At 36.2% G+C, this 22,558-nt stretch overlaps 1 protein-coding gene across 3 annotated transcripts in view; it reads left to right on the forward strand.

Moving 5' to 3' along the window:
• Positions 1–19,741, forward strand: part of MGAT4D (MGAT4 family member D) — a 39,065-nt gene extending 19,324 nt beyond the window's left edge. For all 3 annotated transcript variants that reach the window (XM_035326323.1, XM_035326321.1, XM_035326322.1), the window contains exons 5-15: positions 1,206–1,252; positions 3,309–3,422; positions 4,787–4,862; positions 9,654–9,765; positions 10,679–10,809; positions 14,186–14,293; positions 15,153–15,346; positions 16,726–16,804; positions 16,918–16,996; positions 18,258–18,367; positions 18,918–19,741. In XM_035326323.1, the coding sequence (XP_035182214.1) occupies positions 1,206–1,252; positions 3,309–3,422; positions 4,787–4,862; positions 9,654–9,765; positions 10,679–10,809; positions 14,186–14,293; positions 15,153–15,346; positions 16,726–16,804; positions 16,918–16,996; positions 18,258–18,367; positions 18,918–18,944 (1,077 nt within the window). In that variant the 3' untranslated portion in view covers positions 18,945–19,741. The remainder of the gene's footprint in view (positions 1–1,205; positions 1,253–3,308; positions 3,423–4,786; positions 4,863–9,653; positions 9,766–10,678; positions 10,810–14,185; positions 14,294–15,152; positions 15,347–16,725; positions 16,805–16,917; positions 16,997–18,257; positions 18,368–18,917) is intronic.
• Positions 19,742–22,558: the final 2,817 nt, after the last annotated feature.

The raw sequence follows: 22,558 nt of genomic DNA on the forward strand, positions 1-22,558 counted from the left end.
AACTTACGTTATTGTTGTTTATTTCCCAGCGAAGAGTCCTGGCACTGTGAGCTTTGCCTAGCTGCCATTTAGACAAACCCTCTATTACAGTCCTTTAGAGAGTTCTTTGAATTTCTGGGGGTTAACTTCTGAAATCATACAGTTTCCCACTGTGGACAGTTCTAAAGTGCACTTTTAACAAACAGTAGCCTAAGTTTTATTAGCAGTCCAATACGGCCAATTCAGGATTAAAATGCTACTGTAAGAATCAGTCTCTGCCCTTTCTGTCATCCTCAAAGTCACATTCATGCAGCTTTCATTTTTCAGCCATGCAGTAAAATTAGAACAGGTTGATTGTGCTGATATGAGAAGTGATAAGAACACGTAGTTATGGGAAAATTCAGGCATGTTCACTGATCATAATGGCACACCTTTCTTTTTCCCACAAAGGTTTAGAAGATCAAGGTAAATGTTAACATCATGAGTTAAGTCAGAATAATTTATTGGCTGGAAGTGATTAACCAAGTTGCTGATATTTTTTCTTGTCACAGTTCTTTATGTGTCACATCACTCCCCCCCCCCCCCCCCTTTTTTAAAAATATATTACAATTTTATTTTATATTTGGTAATGATTACTTGTGTATTAAAAAAAAAATAACTTCCAAGACAGGCATTATATTGCTCTGGAAATCACATCCATTAAACTCACAACTGCTTAATGTAGTTAACAGAAGTATTTTCCACACTAAAACCATTAAATTTATTAAACAGCAGCAATGAGTAAGTATGTTCTCAAAATTTCCAGACTAGGAGTCCTAGGTTTGTTACCTTAGGAAGAAACTCTCTGTAAACATTTTAGGTATTGTTAGCTTTAGAAAATTTTGCTTAGGTGACTTCTCAACAGTCAAAGGCCTCTTTTGTGACTTTTTGGATGATTAACCCAAAACAGTTCATTTTAGTTACAATTATACAACTGTGCTTTTCTGGCATAAGTGAAAGCTATAGAATAGTTTATGCAGAAAATGGCTTGGCCACCTGCAGAAGTAACAAAAAAGCAAACTGTCCTGTAATAGAAATGCTACTGTAACATATTGCTCTTGCCTGGAATTAAATGAATTAGAAAATAAAAATGAAGTATTTGCATGTAAATATTCCCTACAAAATGTTGCTTAATGCTTAATACAGACATGGGCGACTTGAAATGAAAACTCACTTCTTTTCTTTAGGTCAATGAAGAATATGTTAACAGTATTGCAGAAAGTGTTAAAAGCAGGTAAGTCCTATACAGTGTAACTTTCAACAGCTAATAAGCACATTTTGAGCTTTTACAAAAAGAATTAGAGCATTCTAGCAATAAATTACAACTCTGCCATACTGAAATGGAACTGCTAAGAAATGAGGCATAGGTGCATTCTTAGTATGTGTGAACACAAGGATTCAGAATACAACTATATTTATCAGTTTTTTCCTTTTTCTTCTCATGTATATGCTTCAGCTAATCAGATGAGGTTTCAACTTAAGCATCTGATAAATATTTACTTGAACCTAAGTCTTTTTCCCGTAAAATCAATGATGCAATGTAAAGCACCTGGGGCTACGTGCATGTATTAGGTCTCCCCTGACTTCACAGCCCTACAATGTATTCTGATGTTTATCATGTTTTCTGTGCCTTTTTCTTTTTCTTTTTTTTTTTTTTTTTCTCCCTTGTTTGCCTCTTTTTCATGAAGGCAGCAGACTTTGGACAGTAATCAGATTGCATTATAATGTGAAACTCTATTAAGTGATGGGTAACACTAGATGGATATTCTTTGTCATGCAAAATTCATGTCAGAGTTATCAAATGAAGGTTTGGATCCCAATACAGTTTTGCTTGCTCTTACCATTCTTTCATGTAGATATTTACAATGTGATGTGCATGTGAAAACCCGTAGAATACCTTAAGAACACTACTAAATTAAAATGCTGAGGTAAAAGAATACATTCATTGGTGGATTCATTTGGTCTTACGACAGTTGCTTTCTAAGAAATGGTATAGGGTAGCTAACAGTCACATAACAGATAAGGCCAAAGGCCCTGAAGCACAGTTGAGTGATAGAAAGCAAGATGATATCTGCATTATGTTGCAGCACTCATGTTGCTAGTTTCTTTGGTGCACAAGCTTTGAATTTGAATTTAACTGTGAGTTAGTTACTCTGACAGAACGCCAAATTGGCCAGCATTTGAACTTAAACAGCCTTCTCCCCTCTGTCCTTTAAAATGACTGCAGCAGAGCTCTTGATCTAACAGTGCTTTCTTAGAATACTAACAAGAAAACAAACAGTTGAACAAGCTCCCCAGAGAAGTTGCCCTTTTCCTTCACTTTTGGGGCTTTGCTTCTCCTGCTCCACCCAGGTTTCACAGACTGTATTGGCCATGTAGTTTTCCCCCAGGTGGCTCCCCAAGCTGAGCCTACTGGCTAAGTAGTAGCATTAGCCTCTTCCCTCCAGAGGGTTTAGCTCAGCTAGGAGTACTGCAATTTGGACAAGATGAAGATGCAGTCCTCCTCAGTGCTGTTTAGCACCACAAGGTAAAATATGTACAACAACTTCAGCTCTTGCTGTCCTTATGGTTATTATTTTTTTTTTTTTTGCAAAGTAGATGCCAGTGTTATATGGTAAGATTGAGATTGCTTTTCATAAACATGCTTGTACTGTGATGCACTTATTTATTTAATGTTAGCTTTTTTAAATTAATTACAGAGAATGGGGAACTCAGTTCTGAGAACTCCTTATTTCAGCAATCCTATAACAACTAAAAACTAAAGAGTATTTAGTTTTTAGCATATTACAGAGGAAAGGTATACTTGATTTCCAGGTCTGGCTCCCTAAATTACATGTTTTTTTAATTACTTATAAAATGGAAAATGTACTATTTGGAGTTGAGACCCAGACTCCTTATACCAATCCCCCTCATTCCAAGATAGCATCATTTTGGCTGGAACGTAGAAGTTAGAGGAAGAGGAAGCAATATGGTGGCTCTCACACAGTTGTATATAATTCTAGATAGTGGATTTGCTTTCATGAATTACTGCTGTATTTTGGCAGGACTTCTGATTCACTTCTCTAATGTGTCTGTGACTTGTATGAGTTACTGTGTTGCCTGATCTGATGCCTGTCAAAGATCCCTTCTTGGTTCCAAATGTCCCTAATTGGCAATACTTGTGAAAATGTTCTTTTCTAATTGTAAATCCTACTTCTTGAGGAGCAGACCTAATTTTTGGGAGCTGCTGTCTGTGGTTGCAGTCAAACATCTTTTTGAGGAATGGGGTCTCACTAAACTTTTCTTCACAGTTTCCCCAAAGAAATCCAGTCTGGAGTCCTAGAGATCATTTCTCCTCCTGCTTCTTATTATCCAGATCTTTCCAATCTAAGGAAAACATTAGGAGATTCGGAGGACAGAGTAAGGTAAGATAGCTGCATAAAACTTAAGAACTTTTTTTCTAAGAGTATAAAAATGAAAAATTCTGTGGAAGTCAACGTTGTTTGAGATGATAATGATTTTTGCATTTCAGAGCTAATGGACTTCAAGTGTACTCTTATTTATTTATTTATAATTATTATGCAAGGAGTTCTTGAGAAAAGATATGCTGCACTTCAGCTTCAAGTTGTCTCTGGGCATCTCACAGGTTTTAAACCAGATGGTTAATGCGTAGAGGTGATAGACTAGATGATTTGGTAAGAAAGGAAAAATAGGAAAATGTTCTATCTAACAGATAAGGGAGAAGCTTTGAGAACACACAAAGGAAGCCCTACGTGTCTCCTTAACTAACTAGTCAACTAATGTGGTTTTAATGACCTAACTTGTGATTATGGACATGTCATAGACCTGTAAATGGTATATTCTAACTTCTGGTTATTTCATTCAAATTCACGAAGACAGAGGTTATACCCTAACAAAATTGATTATCGGAGGAAAATAAATTTATTGGAGGAAAAAAAAAATATTGTGACCAACAATAACTGTAAATTATCAGAAAAAAAAAGTGTCTCTGGGAGCTACACAAACAGTGCCATCAAGAGCTGCAGTACTTGGAGCTTAGGTTGAGTGAAATCAGCAAGTGCATTTATGCACGTGTAATTTATAGATCAACCTTGTATCTTCCAGAGCATAAACATGCATACTTACTGTATACTTAAGGTATGATTTGATTTGAATCAGATACACTGTGAATACAATCTTACATATTGTTTTTTATATGTTTTTATTGTTTTGTATGCTGATAAATAGCTCTCTAGCTCAAGTCTTAGCATTGAGTATTAAATGTCACCTTCATCCTTTGCTAAAATGAGATATTGTATTTCGTAGAGAAAAATCTATGCCTACATTTAAACAAGAAAATGAAGTGTATCAACTAGTTTCAGTGTTGTTGATCGGTAGAAGCGTTCAGTTTTATAATGCTGGGAGTCACCTTTAAATAATCATTGTGTATTGGTCTCTGCTGTTCATAATGTAATGAGTAGAATCTTTTAATAATTTGACATGAATATGCTTGTTAAACATTTCGTTTCAAGCTGAGTTGATACAGATTGGAATGTCTTGTTTAGTTAATGTTAACTTTTAAGGGAAAGTCAAATTATTTACTAATGTTTACACTGATTATAGAGGAAATTTTAGATCAAAAATACCATTTGAGTACCTCTTGATTTCTTCTCTTAACAAGGAGATAGAATACTCAACTTTATAATTTTACTGTTCTAATGCTTTTATTATACAAATAACTCTTGGAATCCACCCAAGAAGATTTTCAGAATTTTCCACTTATATTTAGGTGGAGAACAAAACAGAATTTGGATTATAGCTTTTTAATGCTATATGCCCAGCCTAAGGGAACATTTTATTTACAGGTATGTTCACATTATCATTAAGTTGCTGCAATACATCTGTACTGATTATTAGCTTTGGCAATTTTAATTTGTTCCTAAGGCCTCAATTAAAAAAAAATAATCATTTTCTGTGTATTTTGCCTGTGCTCTTTACAAGCATCTGTACTATTTCTGTGTTTCTATACATCTTGCACCTAGGTATTATTTTAATAAATCTGTGTTCCTTCCTGACATTTGTGATACCAAAGGTAACTTTAGCATTAAACCCCTGTTTCTTTAGGTTAAGCAAGTCAGAGGTCAGCGTGTTTTCACTTGGTGCATAAAGACAGAATAGTGATGGTAGGTCCATGTTATAGCCCAGATCATCATGAAGCAAAATACCATAAATGACTTTTCCAGATAGGGAAATGTACCAGTATAGTGACACTGGAGTCAAGGTTATAGTGCAGATTGGTACAGATCCTAAATTCTCCACATTATTTAAGATTTTAAGAAGATCCCCAAGCATTCAGGGTTAGGTTTAGCCATCATTCTAGATTTGTGCTAATTTGCATTCCATAGTGATGAAGTTCTAGAACACTATCATGACTTGGGCAGCTTTGTGGAACCCATGTGATAAAAGAACAGGGACAGTGGCAATTCTGGGAAGTGAGTTTTCAACTCATTTTTAAGAAAATCAGGTAAAGAGATATTTAGCTTGGTTTCAGTATAATTTAAACCTGAAGGGACCTGGTGCAGAAATCTGACAATGTTAAGTTTTTTCTCCTGAACTGAGATGAAATTTGAATCACAATATGGAATTTTTCTTTCATCAGAATTTTCAAAAATTATCATGATTGTTTAATAATAGAACAGATCTGTACCATTTCTCATAGCTCCTGAATGTCAACAGTTTTTAAAAAGGTCAGAACAGCATTTTGCTTAGTTCTTAAATTTTTCCTTAGTCTTCTGCAGCTCAGTCCTCAGGCTCTGTATCACATCAGTACCTCACAAGATTCCCAGAAGCAGAAGAAGAAACCACAAGAGCAGGCATCTCGTATAATTCTTTTCAGAATTTAGCACAAACATATTTGGGCTGGGCTACTTGAGAGTGTATGGTCCACTTTCAAATTAGGTACAGGTACTAAGAAGACAGAGAGGGGAAAAAAAGCAAAGAGAGATGTTGTCTATTAAACACTTGAGCGTTACTAGAAGATGAGGTATTTTCCTGGGATTTTTCTATTTCTAAGAACTGTACCCAAGTTTAGTAAGTGCGCCTAGAGTATTAAGGCGTGGGCAACATGGAGAAGACAAATGTTAAGCTTGCTGGCAGACACGTATCATCTCTTTCTATTACCGATGTTGTAGAATTATAAAGTTTCCAAGCATTCATATTTGCCTGGAAGTGACTCATGTATTCCCAAATTCCTTTAAAAATAAAACAAAAGTGTATGTGTGTTTTCTTACCTGGGACATCATACAAGGACTGAAGTATGTCATTTGGAGTAAAGCCTGGATTGTAATGGTCTGGTGATAGTTACTGCTGCATTCAGCATTTTTTTTAGAAACTATGCTTTCCTCTTAGCCTTACCTAGTAAATCCACTTCCTCATGTGTGTCCAGTCTGCAACTGCTTCTCTAGCACAGATTCTGACCTGCCCAGAAAATTCTCTGTAGAGTACAGCTAAAAAGATGGAATACATGCTGCCATAAAGTTAGTTATGATATTCTCCCCATTTGGAAGTTGTGTACTAGTCGAAGACAAATAATCTAAAAATCCCTTTTCTCAGCCTGGTAGTAAGATTCACTTCAGTAATTAAAGGGAAAAAAATAGAGCAATGATAGATGTAATTTAGTGTTTTGCCAGAAATAGTATCATTTGAGTGACTGATACTCAAACTTATCTAGTCAGTCTTGATGTCTACAGAGCAGTTGATATCATGAGCCAGGCAAGATCTTAGATGAATAAACATGTAAACACCCATGCTAGGATAGTGCTGAATCAGGATTTTAAAAAGTAGCTTTGTGGAGTGCATTGAAGCTAATGGGGTTAGAGTATGGATGAACCTTACCTACTGATCAGACAAGAACTTTGAAAAAACATCATGTTTGTTTTTTTTTCCCTGTCCAAGTTGGGGGGAGCTGCATTGTGTCTTTATATGCAACATATATGTTTATATATACTGGCAATACGTATAACCAGTAGAAATTATCTCTTCACCTTTATTGTAATTTTTTGTGTGTCTCTCTCTAATGGTTCCAAGGCCTGAGCAAAAGCTCAATTAAGTCATTAGGACTCTTTTTATTGATTTTTTTTTTTTTTTTTTTTTCTCCTGGTAGACTGCAAGTTAAGCCTTTAATTTAGAAGACCTCTAGACGGAATAATTTTCATGAAAGTGCATTTTTTTCCCTGAAAATTTCTTTATATACAACAGAAAATAAAAATGATTTTAATTGAATGAACTAGTAGAGGCTCATTGTCTGTGTAAAATGAGAGAATAAGATTTTCCAGTTTAATAGCGCTCATAGATTTGTCAAACACTAACTCAAAACAGAAAAATATACTAGTATAGTTTAGAAAGGAAGATGTATTCCTGTCTGATGCCTGCACTTCCATTGTATGCTACCACTTTTTTGTCACTTCTTCATTCTGCCTTCTCTTAAGCAGATGGTACGCAAAAAAAAAAAAAAAAAAAAAAAAAAAAAAAAAGTTGCCTGTCTTTTAGGAAACTGACACAGCTTGCTATTGTGCATGTATCTTTTTTTCATGACAAAGCACTGATGAGTAAAGGGAAATTAGCTGTGGCCACATGTTTTGCTGGTCTTTAGAAGGCAATTGGGCTAATGGACTAGACAGTTCTTATCGTAGATTTCCTGAGCAAGCTGTGTACAGCCACTGCATAACTTCCTTTAGCAGATAAGCGCATATAAAGAACAAGTGGCTGTAAGCTGAAACCAGAAAAATTCCAAGTGGGTACAGTGTATTGAACGTTAATGGCAGCTGCACACAGTGTAACTTACTGAAAAATACCCGATACTGAAATCCCCAAGTGATGGCAAATGTTCTTCAAGAAGATATACTTTAGATGAATGCAAATCATGAGGCTCAGCACAGGGTTCATTAAATTACTTTTTATGGCCTTGTTGCAGTTGTCTGCTCCAGAAGAGACCATTTCAGACTTCTCCCTAGCTAAAACTACGTACAGTTCAGAGCCGCCATATTCACAGCCATCAGAACTTCTATGTGTTTTTCATCCTTAGAACCTTTGTATCCTTTCTTTTAGTGTTTCTTTGTACGGTAGTCTCACTAGATATTTAAGATACTGCATTCTCTGTTCTTCCTCCTTTTTTGGGTGTCCCCTCAACATCTCTGAGGGTTCTCCAAAACTCTCTTTTGATTCTTTGCCTTCTCCCTTTACATTTAGCCCCTGGATAATCCTCTTAGCTCATTTAATTATATTCAAGACTTCTTGTAAGTTGTTGGGTTGTTTTATTTGTTTTAGTTTGTTTGTTTGTTTTGCTGTTCTGCTTAACTGTCTTCTCAACTCAAACCTCAGATCTCAGATTCTGTTAATAACAGTTCATCTTGATATCAGTTCATCTCCATCTGTTTTTGATATCTTACCATCAGCATAAGCTGACAGGATCAAAACAAATCTCTTAATCAAGTCTTTGAATTTTGTTCTACTTCCTCCTTGTTTCAGTGTTGACATTTCTCCCCCACCAGCCTTACACTTACACGCTTGTAATGGCCAAATTCAGCTAAAAGTTGTAGGCCTGCCGCCTCGAACTGCTCTTACTGACACTGCACTGAATCTGTTGAGGGTGTAAAATTTGCAGGAAACCATGCATTTTTTCCCCATAGCATTTGTTTTCTACCTATTTAGCTCCCTGAACTAGATTCCAATGCCATCAGACGAGCACCAGGGTCAATAAAGTACAGCAGTTAGATCAAATTAACTGTATGGTTGTACTGCACCCCAACACCATTTTCTGAAGTCTTAGACTCCTCTTCCTGTGTTTTTCACATCCATACCAAATTCAAACCCTGTATTACTTGCTCCTTAGTTATTTCTGGAATCCATTTATTTTATTTGTGTGATTTAGTAACTGGCATAGCTTCTGGCTTTTCATATCCCCCATTCTTCTCTGAAAAATGAGCAAAAATGCTGCCAAGTCCTTTCCCATTTCCTTGATGGATATGACTCCCCTTCTCTGACTGTCCTTTATTTGGCTTTACTGTCATGTTCGGTTTCAGCCTTTACAACATGTTGAGCTCTAGGTATTTCTCTTCTTCAGTGTTTCACAGCGTTTCTTCTTTCACGACTAGTATTCCCTGAAATGTCTTGCTTTTTGCTAGCCCCTCTCAGTAATCACCCCCAGTTCTTCTATGTCACCTTTTAAGTACGACAGTCTGCCCAGGCTAATCTGCAGAGCCTCTGACCATCTGCTTTAGGCGTCTTTCTTTCCAAAGAATTAGCTCCTGCTGCTTATCAGTGCTTATACAACTTCAGTACAAACTGTCTATTGTCTTCCTTAATCTCTGTCTTTTTCCTTAAAGTTTTCTTTTACATGGTAGCCCTAAAAGGCAGGGAGAAAAAATGAGAAGCACTCACGGTGTTGTAGTCAGTCCTGTAAATAAATATTTAATGAATGATACTGGAACAGAGAGAGAGATGTAGAAGCTAAATAGCAATCCACTGTAGTTTGGCACAGCTTCAATACAAACTGTGCAGCAGTCACGCACAGAGCGGTTATCACTCATGTAGCAACATCACCACCTCTTCTGCAAGCAATAAAACCACCAGTTGCCTTTTGTTGTTGTTTTTCCCAGTTGGAAGATGATATTATAGCCAAACCTGATTATATTCAAAGTATAAAAAACTTTGCGGTTCAACAGTCCCAAGAGTGGATGATTCTTGAGTTTTCCCAGCTTGGATTTATTGGTAAGTACTAAGGCCTCAGCAGGGTCAATTGATTTGGAGCTATGTAAGTAGAGTAGTTCACATTCAGAATTACCGGACTTGCATATCAAAACTTCTCTGGCTCTTCAGGAAATCTCCCACTGCAAGCCATTTACTTGCTGTGCTCTTTGGTGCTGTCTTTTTAATGCAGTATAGGATCTAGTAGTTTGATTCCCATAAGAAGCAAATTCTTTGATGTCAAGGCACTATGTGCTTCTGCAACACGTAGCCTTCCTTTCAAGAAAGGAATTTCCACAGCTTGTAAAATATGTTTTCTTTCCTTTCTGGAGAAGAACATGCATCCCATATTGTAGTATAGTGGTGTTTTTATTTATTTATTTATTCTTATAATAGTTTCCTTTTATATTTTTTCTTAGGTTATAATGCAATTTGCTTGTGATATTAACTTGTGATAACACCTTGTAAGTGTTAGATCAAACAAAAAATCTAACAAGATCTGCTAATAGCAAGAGAACTAAATGAATAGTGATAGTATTTTAAAAGCAATGTTTTTTATATCTAGATCTTAATTTAAATATATTCGTTATACTATTGCCAATGAAATTGTCTGCTTAGCATTTTGAGAGATTGTTCATACTTTGTTTCATCTGACACACTGATAAAAGTGATGGGCAGACTTGTGTTTGAACTAGGACATAACTGCATGCTTGATTACTCAGCTGGTTGACTGTGTGAGAATATCTCCAAGCATGGGATGGAAATCTTCCAAAATTACAACAAGTTGGAGGACAAGCAACTAAGTACCAAAGTTGGAGTCTGTGTAAAATTTCCACTAAATATCAGAATGGCATATGTGTATTTAAGGCTGGAGTAAAGATGAAACGGTGATTACTGTGCAGCAATAAACATACGCAACTTCTTGTCTTGCTTTCAGGAAAATTGTTTAAATCAGAAGACTTGCCACTCATAGTGGAATTTTTTCTAATGTTCTATAAAGATAAGCCGATAGACTGGCTTCTAGACCACCTGCTCTGGGTCAAAGTGTGCAATCCAGAAAAAGATGCAGTAAGTATGTCTATTGAATTTATGAATACAGACAACATTCAAACAGTCTGTGACCAAAAAAAAAAAAAAAAAAACACAACATTTTTAAAAAGCAGAATCAAAATCTGTCAGATGACTCAAGAGCTGATACAGACCTTCATAGTGTGTAACTTTGTTGGATCCCACTGGGACGTATGGAGAGGTCTGACTCACAGAAATTCAGATTTCCGCATAAGAGCTGTTTTACATCTGCCAGCTCAGAACAAGGTCAAGGTCAAGTGCTCATCTTCCTGCAACTAGTCATTTAGGCAATCCTGAAGCATCAAAGAAAATTTTGAATATATAAACCTGTATGGGACTGGCACTTCTCATAACCTTTTACTGACTTTCTAATATGAAAGCTCATAAAGCATACAATCTTAAGATCACAGTTATGAATTTTACTTACCATTTCCTTTCTTTCAGGAAGCAGAACTTGTGTTTTGTTTTAAATCATTTACTGCCTGGGGGAAAAGAAAAAAAAGAGTCTTTGCCTAAAAAAGAAGAAAGGGAAATGTATAGACTGAAAGGATGAAATGATACTTTTCACTGAAAATTAAAGAGAGATGTTGGATTGAAAAAAAAAAAAAGGCCATTTATAGCATTGCAGGTGAACCCAATGGCATGTTGACATGTTAAGGATTACTTTATATCCCTTTGACTTCTTTAACTAACTTTTGGTGATGGTCTCTATTCACAGTCTTCCTGAATAACAGGCTGTGCCACAGAGGAATGACCAGAGTTTCTCTCCTCGTTTTTTTTTAAGGTTCAAGAGTTTTGTTTGATTAGCGTAGTGAGTTCCCACACCAGTTGTTTGCATATGTGTTATTTTTGTGTTGATAAGGAGGAAGAGATAGATAGGAGTTGTGCAGAGCAGGAGACTGAGGAGAGTTGAACAAATGGGCCTCCTCCACTACAAATGTGTAGCAGAGGTAAATCCTGGGGACCACAGAAGTTGCCTGGTTTTACACTTCAGTAACACCACTGAAGAGTCTCCATTCCCAGTTACTGCATATAGGATTAAGCTTTGAAATTATACTTCTCTGAGGCTGGCTTAGAGGAGTTAGTGATCCATAAATACCTTTAATAAGTACCTCTTGCCCACCTGCAATAACTTTTTTTCTTAAAAGTGTTAATATTACCCCTTTCCAGATCTGTCTCACACATGCCACCTCAGCTCCTATATATTAAACATTTTACTTTCATTTCTAAATCACTGTGCTAGTTTATATCATATATAAATCATATCTGAATCATATCTAAAACAATGTGGTGTTCCTGAAAGGCAGGCAGGTGGATTGTGCGAGCCTGCCCTGGCCAAACCAAAGCAGACTAGTACCAGCAAGTTTCTAGTGAGTTTCACTTCTGCAATTGCAATTTCAATTGCTGTGGGTAGTAAATTAACATTGAGTCAAGCCAGCCTTGTGTTTTCCACTGGAAAAGAATTACCAGGGACAGAAACCTACTGGAACTACTCATAAGGGTACAGAAAATGGAGGCTGGGAGAAGGACGAGGTTCCCTGCTGCTCTTCTTCCCATATAGATTAAAGAAATGATTTGAAAGCTGGAGGTTGCTATAGAAAAGGCGAGATGACAGAAGTCCTCATGGTTTCCCTCTTGCAAGCAACTGAGAATGTCACTAAGTGATTGCACAATATGCCTCATGGGAGGGTCAGCAGGTACCTGTTCAAGGCTTTTATGTGCCATTCTGTGATGATGGGTGTCTGGCACGTTTTCAGCCTGGACTGAGTATTAACATCTCAAGATCCAGCTACTTCTGTCCACCAAGTTGAAAGATGATTCATCAGATCTCTGTGTGGTTCAACAACTATATCATGTTTACCTCCTGTGAACCATCATCTGCCAGTTTGACTAGCAGTGGCATATCTCTATCCAGTGTAGTGCAGGGACTAACAGGCTTCAAAGATGGGAGCCGTGGCTCATCCAGGAGCCTTGTTTCAGTTTCTGTACAAGTGACTACAGTGGGTCATCCCATTGTACTCAGTGTGCTCAGCTGCTGTCGTGGCATGAAAGGAGATGTATTAGAGACTACATTATTTTAGAGGATGAACTGCCAACCCAGTCAGGAGAAAGACTAAAAGTTTATTTTCTTAAAGTGCTTTTTTAAATTTTATTTTTCTCCATAGCAGACAGACAGCACTTTTTTTTTTTTTTTTCCCAATAAAAAGCTGCCAGTAAATCAATTTTCATGTGTTGTGTTCTTACGTTGTTTTGCTGAACACCTGCTGTGGACAAATATAAAAATACTGAGTTCTGCCGAGAGCCTTCTTCCAGGTGGTTTTGTACTTTTAGTTAGCACTTCTGTGAGAACCATAAATCCCCTATGATTTTTGCTAGTTAAGCCAGCTGAGTGAAGACTATCACTTCCAGCTTTAGAAGGCATTGATATAGTTATGTAACATTTTTCTTTATAGAACTGGAAGCATATTATTGAAGAGGTAAACACATTACCCTCTCAAATCTAAGTATGTGAAACTTGTGATACAGGGGTTGAACGATCTTACAAACTCATACAATTATTCTGTGGCAGAACCAAGAGTCTCAGGGAGACTAATTTTTACTCTGCACTCTTCTATGCCATTATGCCTCATAATGTCTTATTTATTATTGTAGTGTGTTTCACTGTATCTAACATTGATACTCTATGCATATAGAGCAAAAATTACATTCAAAGAAATTACTTGCTATCTTACAAAAAGAAGGAAACCCCCAAATTAGTACCAATTATAGTTATTTAATTATTTGGTGCATATATCATGTCATAAAGTGTATCTAAACCAGAAAATGGGCATATAAATACAGTATCTAGGGGCTTTACTTAGTTTTAGGATAAAATATATGTAACATATAATATGGTACTATATATTACATTATAACCTTCTCAAACATAGCAGAAAGAGCCAAATGATAAAGATGGATTCTGGTTACACTTCTATCTCAAGGGGATCAGTTTTGGTCAAAATAGAATGATATGGCAAGGCCAAAACTTGAAAATAAATGTGCCAGAAACAGAAGAAACAACAACAACAAAAAACACTTTCAGATCTGAGGAGTGTTTTTGTTGTTCCAAACGCAATTGTTGATGGGCAGTGTATACAGTGCAGAAATCGCTGAATTAGTGGTGGTTGAGTCTGAAAGTCTACATAGCACCATGAGTGGAATTATGAGCTTATGTCTGGAAACTGTATGTGAAATAAGGTGTCTGTTAATCTAAGGATTACCCTTGTAAATATGGGTAAAAAACCTGGACCCATAACCTCAATGAAAATGAAATTACCTGATTAGTTTTCATCTCCTTTATTTAAATAAAATCTCACTCTCCTTACTTTCTTTACAGGTACATTGTGAAAAGGAAAAGGCAAAGATACGTATCCGTGCTAAGCCATCTCTCTTTCAGCATATGGGAATTCATTCATCATTGTCAGGGAAGATACAGAATTTGAAAGTATGGACAAGAAATTACTGCCATATTTCTAAATTATATGCTTACGTTCTGGCTTGTTTCTCATATTAGTATCAAACATTTCATCTTTGGCATTAGCTGGCACTTCCATTTCCAAGAAATGCTGGCTTACAGATTGGTGTGTGTGTGCGTGTAATACAGATCTAACATCTGAGTTACAGATAGGACATACTGCTTCTGCAGAAACATCTTTGAATCTCAAATCTGAACAATTGCACTAGTTGCAGTAGCATTTCATGGCATGTAGGAATCTTCTGCACAGTGCAAGGTTTTGTGCGCCATGCGCCATACAAACACAAAGGGTTATGATGGTCTGTTTTGGCTGAATAGTCCATAATACCAATAAGGAGGATTATTAATAAGAAAAGGGTACCGGTAAGATAAGGGCATAGCTCTGCTGATGGCAGTAGGTTGTTACAGAGAGTTTGGAGGGCAAACAGTAGATCTGCCAGGTATCTGGTAAGTTAAAGAGCAGCGAAGCACCAGGTTTCAGGGATGTTCTATTAGTACTATTTAGACTACTCGTGAGATAATTGGAAATGTACTATTGGAACAGACTAGATGTTCAGGTAGCCTCCAGCAGAAGCCAATATTGGATGTTCTGGCAGAAGGTACAGGAGACAACCACAAAATAGTCTACCCTGGAGATGTTTCTTTTTCAATCTAGATAGCTGAGAAATAATCAGTACAGCTAAGTGTACAAACTATAACACTGAATCTCAGTGATAATTTTGACAAGTAAGTGTTTTCTGGAATAGTTACCTGTAGTAATTCAAGATATTGGAGCACTTCTTTTCATTGTATTTTTATGAGTGCACTTACATTTCTTTGTATCCAATAGGATAAAGATTTTGGCAGTAATGTGCTATATAAAGCACATAATAATCCACCTGCAAAAGTGTATACAAGCCTAAACGTATACCAGCAACATACCTTGGAAAAAGTTTATGAAGGAAAAGATTATTTTTGGGCTTCAGCTCCAGTGGCTGGGGACTATATCAGACTCACCTTTTTAAAACCACTAAAGGTAGAAAAGTAAGTATTGCTTGGTATGGAATATGGTAGCTTACATGTATCAACTTTGGAAATGACTGTTCAAAATCACTAGTGCTCAACTGTTTGTGTAAAGCATGGCCTAGTTACTGAGGAGTTGCTACGATTTGCTACGTACCTACTCCCCTTCTTGAATTCCTCAAATACATTTCTTCCATGGTAATTAGAGAGTTTTTTTTTTCTCCTTTTATTTCTTCATTAAAATATTAATTACTCTGCATTCTCTTACAATAGCTGTCAAATTAATTTGGTTTTAAACGAGTTTCATCAGTGAAGTCAGTGAAAGCTTTGTTTGTATAGTTGCCAACAGAAAGGCTGTTGGCATAATGTTAGCTCAAAGGTCACGTCCCAGGCACTTCCCAGTGCAGGTGAAAGCACAGAGCAAGTGTGGTGAAACAGTGAAGAGTAAATTAATAAAGGTGGAATTCAGTTGCAGATTCAGAAACATGAATTAGTACCTACAGCAGATGTCTACATCAGGTAGGTGCATAAGCTCCCACTGTACGTGACAGAGAGCAATCTGCTTGATACAGCCAGTGGAAGCAAGATAGCTATACATCTCATCATCCATTTGGTCATCTGAGTCATTTGCTAGACTTCACTGACTATTTTGAGTGTATTTGTATTGCCTATGAACACGTAGATATTTGGGTCCAAAGAGATCTACCCCCATGACTAACCTGTGAAAATGTACAGCTAATCTTAGAATACTTAGTGGATTTCTTAGGTCTCCATTATTTGATTCACACTGGAGGAGAAAGGTTAATGCTTTACATTTCTGTAGCTCTTTTCAGATATAAAAACTAAGAACTCTAATGCCAGAAAATCAAAACCAAATTGATATGTTTAATCTCGCAGGTGTCTTTGCTAAATGTTGATAATTGAACTCATTCTTTGACATTGCTGTTGCTCATTGGCAACAATTTGAGATTATTTAGAGCTCCTGAACTGATTAGTATTGATAAAGAGGGGGATTCTCTTGGTATGTAGTATATAATCTTCTAAAGATAGGGCTTTTTTCTCTCACTGTATTTCAGGAGCCCATCTTACCTAGGCCATAGGATGATAGGAATGGGTTATAGGGCAGATCTTCCCTAGCCATTTAAACCTGGACAAATTAATTGTTTTGGATTTTGAGCAGTGAAAGGGAGGAATGCTTATATCCATGATTCCAGAGAAAGATTATTTTAGTGCTTATTTTATTTAAAACAAAAAGGTTTTAGTATGGTTTGGTCACACACATGAAAAAGTTTTAATGCCTATTTCTGTTCTCTGTAGCCCACAACTGATTAAAGTGAAGATGTTTAAAAGTTTCCTTCAGAAAAGGAAACACCTGCAAATAATATACCTTTTTTCGTCAGGTACTTCTTTAGAAGTGGAAACATAGAGCACCCTGGTGATATACTACATAACACTACTGTGGAAGTGTTGCCAGCCGATGTAAGTCTCTTATTTCTACCCGCAACACAATGCTATTTCAGTTTAAGAATGATACTTGGCATGAAAGGTCATGTCCTAGAAAACACTGCTGAGTATTATTTTGCTTGTTACAGGAAGCTGAAAGAAAAGAATTGCTTGACAATGGAAGTAAATTTAACTACCCGGCAACCAAAGATGGATATTTAAAAATAGGTAAATTGTTTATTGTCACTTCAAAACCAGAAATTTTGATTTACCATGTAAAATGCTTCTTTGTTTGAGAATTTCATTAACTCTGTAATAAATGCACTGTTTTTAGTAACTGGTAAGGAAAACAAATACTTTGCACTGCTGCTTTTTGTAGTTTGTGGTTTGACCATTGATGATTCTATTTTGTTTTAAATAATGAAAAATCCCAACACTGGCAGCAAAAGTCAGGGCATCTTATGACAGGAAAAACTTGGCCTCTGCAAGGTTTTAATAGGGTAATTGATTCTGGTTTAGATTTTGAAGCTTTAGCTAAAGAAAAGCATTCCTTATTGATTATGACAGACTTAACTCGTGCTCCCACCTGAAATCAAGAAATAAAGCATAACACAGTGCATTTTTGCCCAACCCTAGCTTCCCCTTCTTCCTTCCTCAGGGTAGCAATTGACTTCTGTAAATGATCTGCAGATTCTCCACAAACCTGCCAAAGCTTGTGGTCTATTGTTACCTAAACTGAAATATCATTATGTGAATAAAAATGGACTAGTGGGAGATCTGCTTTGCTTGCCACTTTTCTTCTGTCTCTTCTATCACATAATTGCTTTTTTCCCCGAACGAGCCGCTTTCAGCTCACCATCACTTCTTGCTTGCTTTAATTTGCACCTCTCCCCCCACCTCCGCTTGGCTGTTTCGTTCTAATGAGAGATCGAAAACCAAATGTTGTCAACTCAGAGATGTATGTGCAAGTTCATAGGAAATGAATATCAGATGGAATGAGTGTTTTTCATTCGTCTGTGCTGATTTTATGCCAGTTTGACAAGGGTACCTAAAAAGTGTAGAACTACTGAAGGAATGTATTAGAATTGATCCATGATTCCTTATAGCTCTTTCTAAAGTAGTTGTACATATCAGAAAAGCTCATCTAGATTCTTTAACGTGACCTGTGGGTCATATGCGTACTGTCAGTATTAACGTATTTATTTTCTAACATTTGTAGCTGCAGGTTCCTTATTTACTTGTGTTCTTCTCCAGTTCCTTACTGTTTTAGCTGAATAAATGAATCCTCATGTACAGCAGAAATCATTTTGTTTATAGCTTTATTTTTCAGCAGCTATAGTTTGAACTTTTTCAAATGATTTTTTCCTCTACTATTGCATCCCTAGTGTTCAATTATAATTTGTAATTTAGAACTTTCACTAAGTTCACCTGGAAGTATATTTCATCCTAATATAGGCTTGTATTTATTGATGTTTGATTTTTCATTTAGGGGCTTTTGAAAATGGAATTGCAGAAGGCAGCATCAGTCTGCCAGAAAAAATACAGGCTATTCGTTTGTCAGTCAATTCCGATTCTCCTGTGTGGGCAATACTTAGTGAGGTAAGCATGCTAATAAAAGGATTTTAATAAAAGCTTTATTAAATCGGTTTTAGTTCCTCCTGTCACATAGGAATTGATGGTCATAAATTTTTATCTAATTTTGAGTGGGATTCTGTGTGGGGGGAAAAAAGTACACAAGTGGAGGAGTATATTAATTACTAATGGGAGGAGAATTTACTTACTTCATAGAAAAAGTGCTGAAAATGCTTAAATGGGATAATTCTCCAGTCTTTGCAGTACTGTAAATATGGCTGTAAATAAGGAGAATTTGGGTCATGATAAATCAACCAACTGAAGGAGGATTTTCTAGTATTTTTCAGTCACCATCTTGGATATTAATTACGATACGCAAACAGATGATTTTTTTTTTTCTTTCAAGTATGAATGAAATGTCTGAATGTGTGTGAACCCATAAATAGAAAACATTCAGCAGAAATCACTGAAGAGAATTACTGTAGTCATACCTGGAAGGAAGGAAAAGCTGATATCTTAGGAAACGCTTCTGCACATTTTAGAAAATAATATATTTTTTTGGTATTTTATTTTCCAGGTACTTATCAAGACATCTGAAAACTGAAAACTGGAAAAAAAAATATATTTTTGACATGTCACTTGTTAACGGACTTGTTTGAAACCAGGCTAGCAGCAACAAAAACCTGAGTGGGTACAAAGAACAAATCCAGACCCATTTCATTCTTGATACTGTGTGTTGGGAAAGAGTGGAGAAAACTGTTAAGTATTTATATAATATAAAGAATATTAAAAGCTATGAAAAAACAGATCACATTAGAAGGTTCCATAAACTGTTATTGAATAAACTGTTAATATATATACATATAAAACAAATAAATCCCATCTTAGTTTAGCAACATTGATTATGTATTACTATAAACAACTGATAAGGCATTACAGGTTGTCTCAGGGACTAAAACATAAAAGTAGGACAAGTTTCACTAGAACTAAACATACGGGCATTTGGGGAAAATACTAAGGACATGGTTTGTAACTCCAGGAAGAACAATGGTCAGTTTTAGAGGGAAAACAGATCTGAAGGAAAAGTTGTCCATATTCCTTGCAAGTACTTAGAGTTTACCTACTTACAATTTAACAACATGAAAATGGACCTCAAACTTACCATGTGTTTCAGCCTTAATATAGCATTGTGATGCTTAATCTATTTTTTTAAATGGAAAGTGCCTACAAGTTACCATTTGAATAACTTGAAAATCAAACATGTATTGTTGAGAGGAGTGTAAAACTTTTCTGTGAATCGTGCATTGAATTAACTAAAGGAAATAATCAGGGTATCACATGTAACTATATTTTTGTAGAAAGAAAATCTATTTAAATAAAATTTTGGATCCTGTTATTTGATAATCAGTCTGTCCTGATACTTCAATCCTGGTCACAAGCCAAAACTCAATACGAGTTTGAAATAACGGCTAAACCACTGTAGCCTCATTTGGAGTGCTGCTGGGAAATTGCACCTTGGATATCTACCTGTGATGTGCAGAATTCCAGTATTGCTTCCTTAGCACTTGAAGCACAAGTGCGCCCTCAGTCGCCAGCACAAGCACTGCATCCTTAACGTTACAAACTCCGCTGTACACTTTTGTATGGATTTGTGTTAAATGGGTAAAATTAATGCATAACAGTATTCTTAATATTAGAGTATTTTATTTAGAATAATATAAAATGAGTTTTCTTGCATACATTAAAACAGTTCAGAGGGGAAGTTTTTCTAAAGACCATCTCCAATAATAGTTTGATAATTTACAGTACTTAAAATATACACTGTGGTGCTATATATGTGTGTGTGTAAATACATGTGTTATTTCTTGGACCAAATATTGCAGCCTTCACTAGGTTAAGAATTTAATGCAGGTTAAGAATTATTGAAGTAATGTGAGGCAGCTAAAGATGCACAGAGGGACACCTTTATTATCCATAAGCATTTACAGTAAAAAGAAAGGTTGAATAAGACAAAGCACTGGATCATTAAAATGCAGTAGCTAAAACTACAGCTAGGGATTGAAGGGAAACCTGGTGGCTCCGCATAGGTCTGTGTGACACACGAAGGGCAGAGCTTCCTCCCTCTGACCCAGGTCAAAATAGCCTTTCAGATCTTTTTTTTTTTTTTTTTTTTTTTTTTTTTTCTCCCTTCTGCTGATACAGGAGTCAGAATGACATATAATCATGAAAACTTGTATTAGGGAATAAAACACAACTTACAGTACACTAAGGGGGAAAGAAAATGATTTTTGGAAGTCATTCTTGTCTTAACCTGAAATGGTTTAGCATCTTTGGGGAAGAACAAACTGAACTGAATAGGGTTTTACCTCTATTTATTACCCTTTTATAAGGCATGATGCACCTGTTATCAACATATGGAAGATGTAGAAGTCGAACTGGAAAGACAATTTATTGATGAACATTTTGCTAATTAAGTGCTATATCTAATAGAAACTTAAATCTTCTTTTGCTATTGCTTTCACTGCAACAGTCATAGGCTGGGAGCAATGTCTGCGTTTGGACTGTCTAGCAGCCAGTCACTACAGGTAAGAGACATTGTACAGGATGAAATTTCAGGTCAATTATTAATCAATGAAAACACAAAGTACAGAGGCAAAAGATTTTGTTACCAAAGCCTTTTATTTTCACAGTGAAATGAAATTTCTAACTGTTGAAGGGTACCAAAGAGCTTATCAGTGTACCTGAAATTATATCAGGAAGTGACTGGACTTTTGTATACATTTTTTTTTTCATTCTATACATTCCGCTATGTAATTCATTTATACTTTTTCAGTTTTTACGTACTTTAACTAACCATTGCAATCATCGAATACGCTTTGTTGTAAATGAGCTTTGCAGATGTTGAAAGAGTAAATAACAAATGCTCACTTATGCACTGTTGAGTAGAATTTTGCTTAGTCCTCATTCTTCCCTGTGCTTTATGGAGTGCAGAGGTTTTTTGCCCAGTCTGTAGAACCTCAGCTCGTCTAAAGAATCAAAGGAACCTTGTGAGATGAACTCTGGACATTCACTGAAGAATTGATAACTAAATTATGAGTGCTACAACCCTAGTAAGTTTAAGAGAATAGTGTAATAGAAGTATAGTTATGTACCTTTGCATGTTAATATCAACTATTAGCTCTGTGTGTTCATAACAATCTCTTGTTATGCATTGAGTGGTTACAGAATATATACAGCTTGCCTTTTGATCCCGAAAGGAAGTTCCTACCTGTGGTTTTCCATTTAATAAGCCGTACTGAACCTGCACACGCCTTCATACACCACATCTCTAAGGCCAGATTAAGGGCTCCTCAAGAGAATTTTCAGTTCAGGTAATTGACCTAGGGGATACAGAACATCCTTTAACTTTGCAGTTGACTGTTTTTGTACCATAGGCGTTGTGATTAACTTACAAAACAAAGACAGTAAGTTAAAAAAAACAACTCTCTTAAGAGGCATTCCAGGCTCCATACCAGATCACCTACCTCTTTTATTAGGATATTCTACTTCGGTATTTTCATGTGGTTTAATAGACAGTCTCCAAAATATTGGCTACCTAATTTTACGTGTTCATAATCAGGTTAAATGCATGTGTGGGAAGAAAGCCCATTTTGCAAGCTAATTCAATACTAATGATGGTTTATTGTACCCATTTTGATTTCCACTGAAGTGCAGTTATTCATTTATCTGAGCAGTGTGACTCTATTCTTGTCTTAAATCCTGTGAGGGACTTTTGAGAGGGAACTGGTAACATTTGTTTCTGATACAAAAGGTAATTATGAAGTTGGCTTTACTGATTTTTTTTAAATGTTTTTATTTCCATTAATTAATGTGAGCCTTAATCTTATCAGTGTTACTGTGACTCTTTGTGCAGCTAAGTACAGGTACACATCTCCTCTAAATGCAAATGGAGGATAGATTTACACTGGGAAGAGAGTAGACTCAACAGGAATATCTATTAAAATCAATTAGGAGAGATTTAATCTAAAGTTGAAGATGGATATGCTTACTGAATTTGAAATTTTGTCTCCCATTTGCATGAATGTTGGGTGGATAGCGTCCCATACACAAGGATCTTAATTTTCCCCAACATTTACTTTTTATGTTACTCTGTCACACACCTGTTAGCTGCCCCATTGGTTGCACAGACTGTCGTCTCTGAGATTCTTGGGCTTCTGG

The sequence above is a fragment of the Oxyura jamaicensis genome, chromosome 4 (genome assembly GCF_011077185.1).
Source record: "Oxyura jamaicensis isolate SHBP4307 breed ruddy duck chromosome 4, BPBGC_Ojam_1.0, whole genome shotgun sequence".
Classification (NCBI taxonomy): domain Eukaryota; kingdom Metazoa; phylum Chordata; class Aves; order Anseriformes; family Anatidae; genus Oxyura; species Oxyura jamaicensis.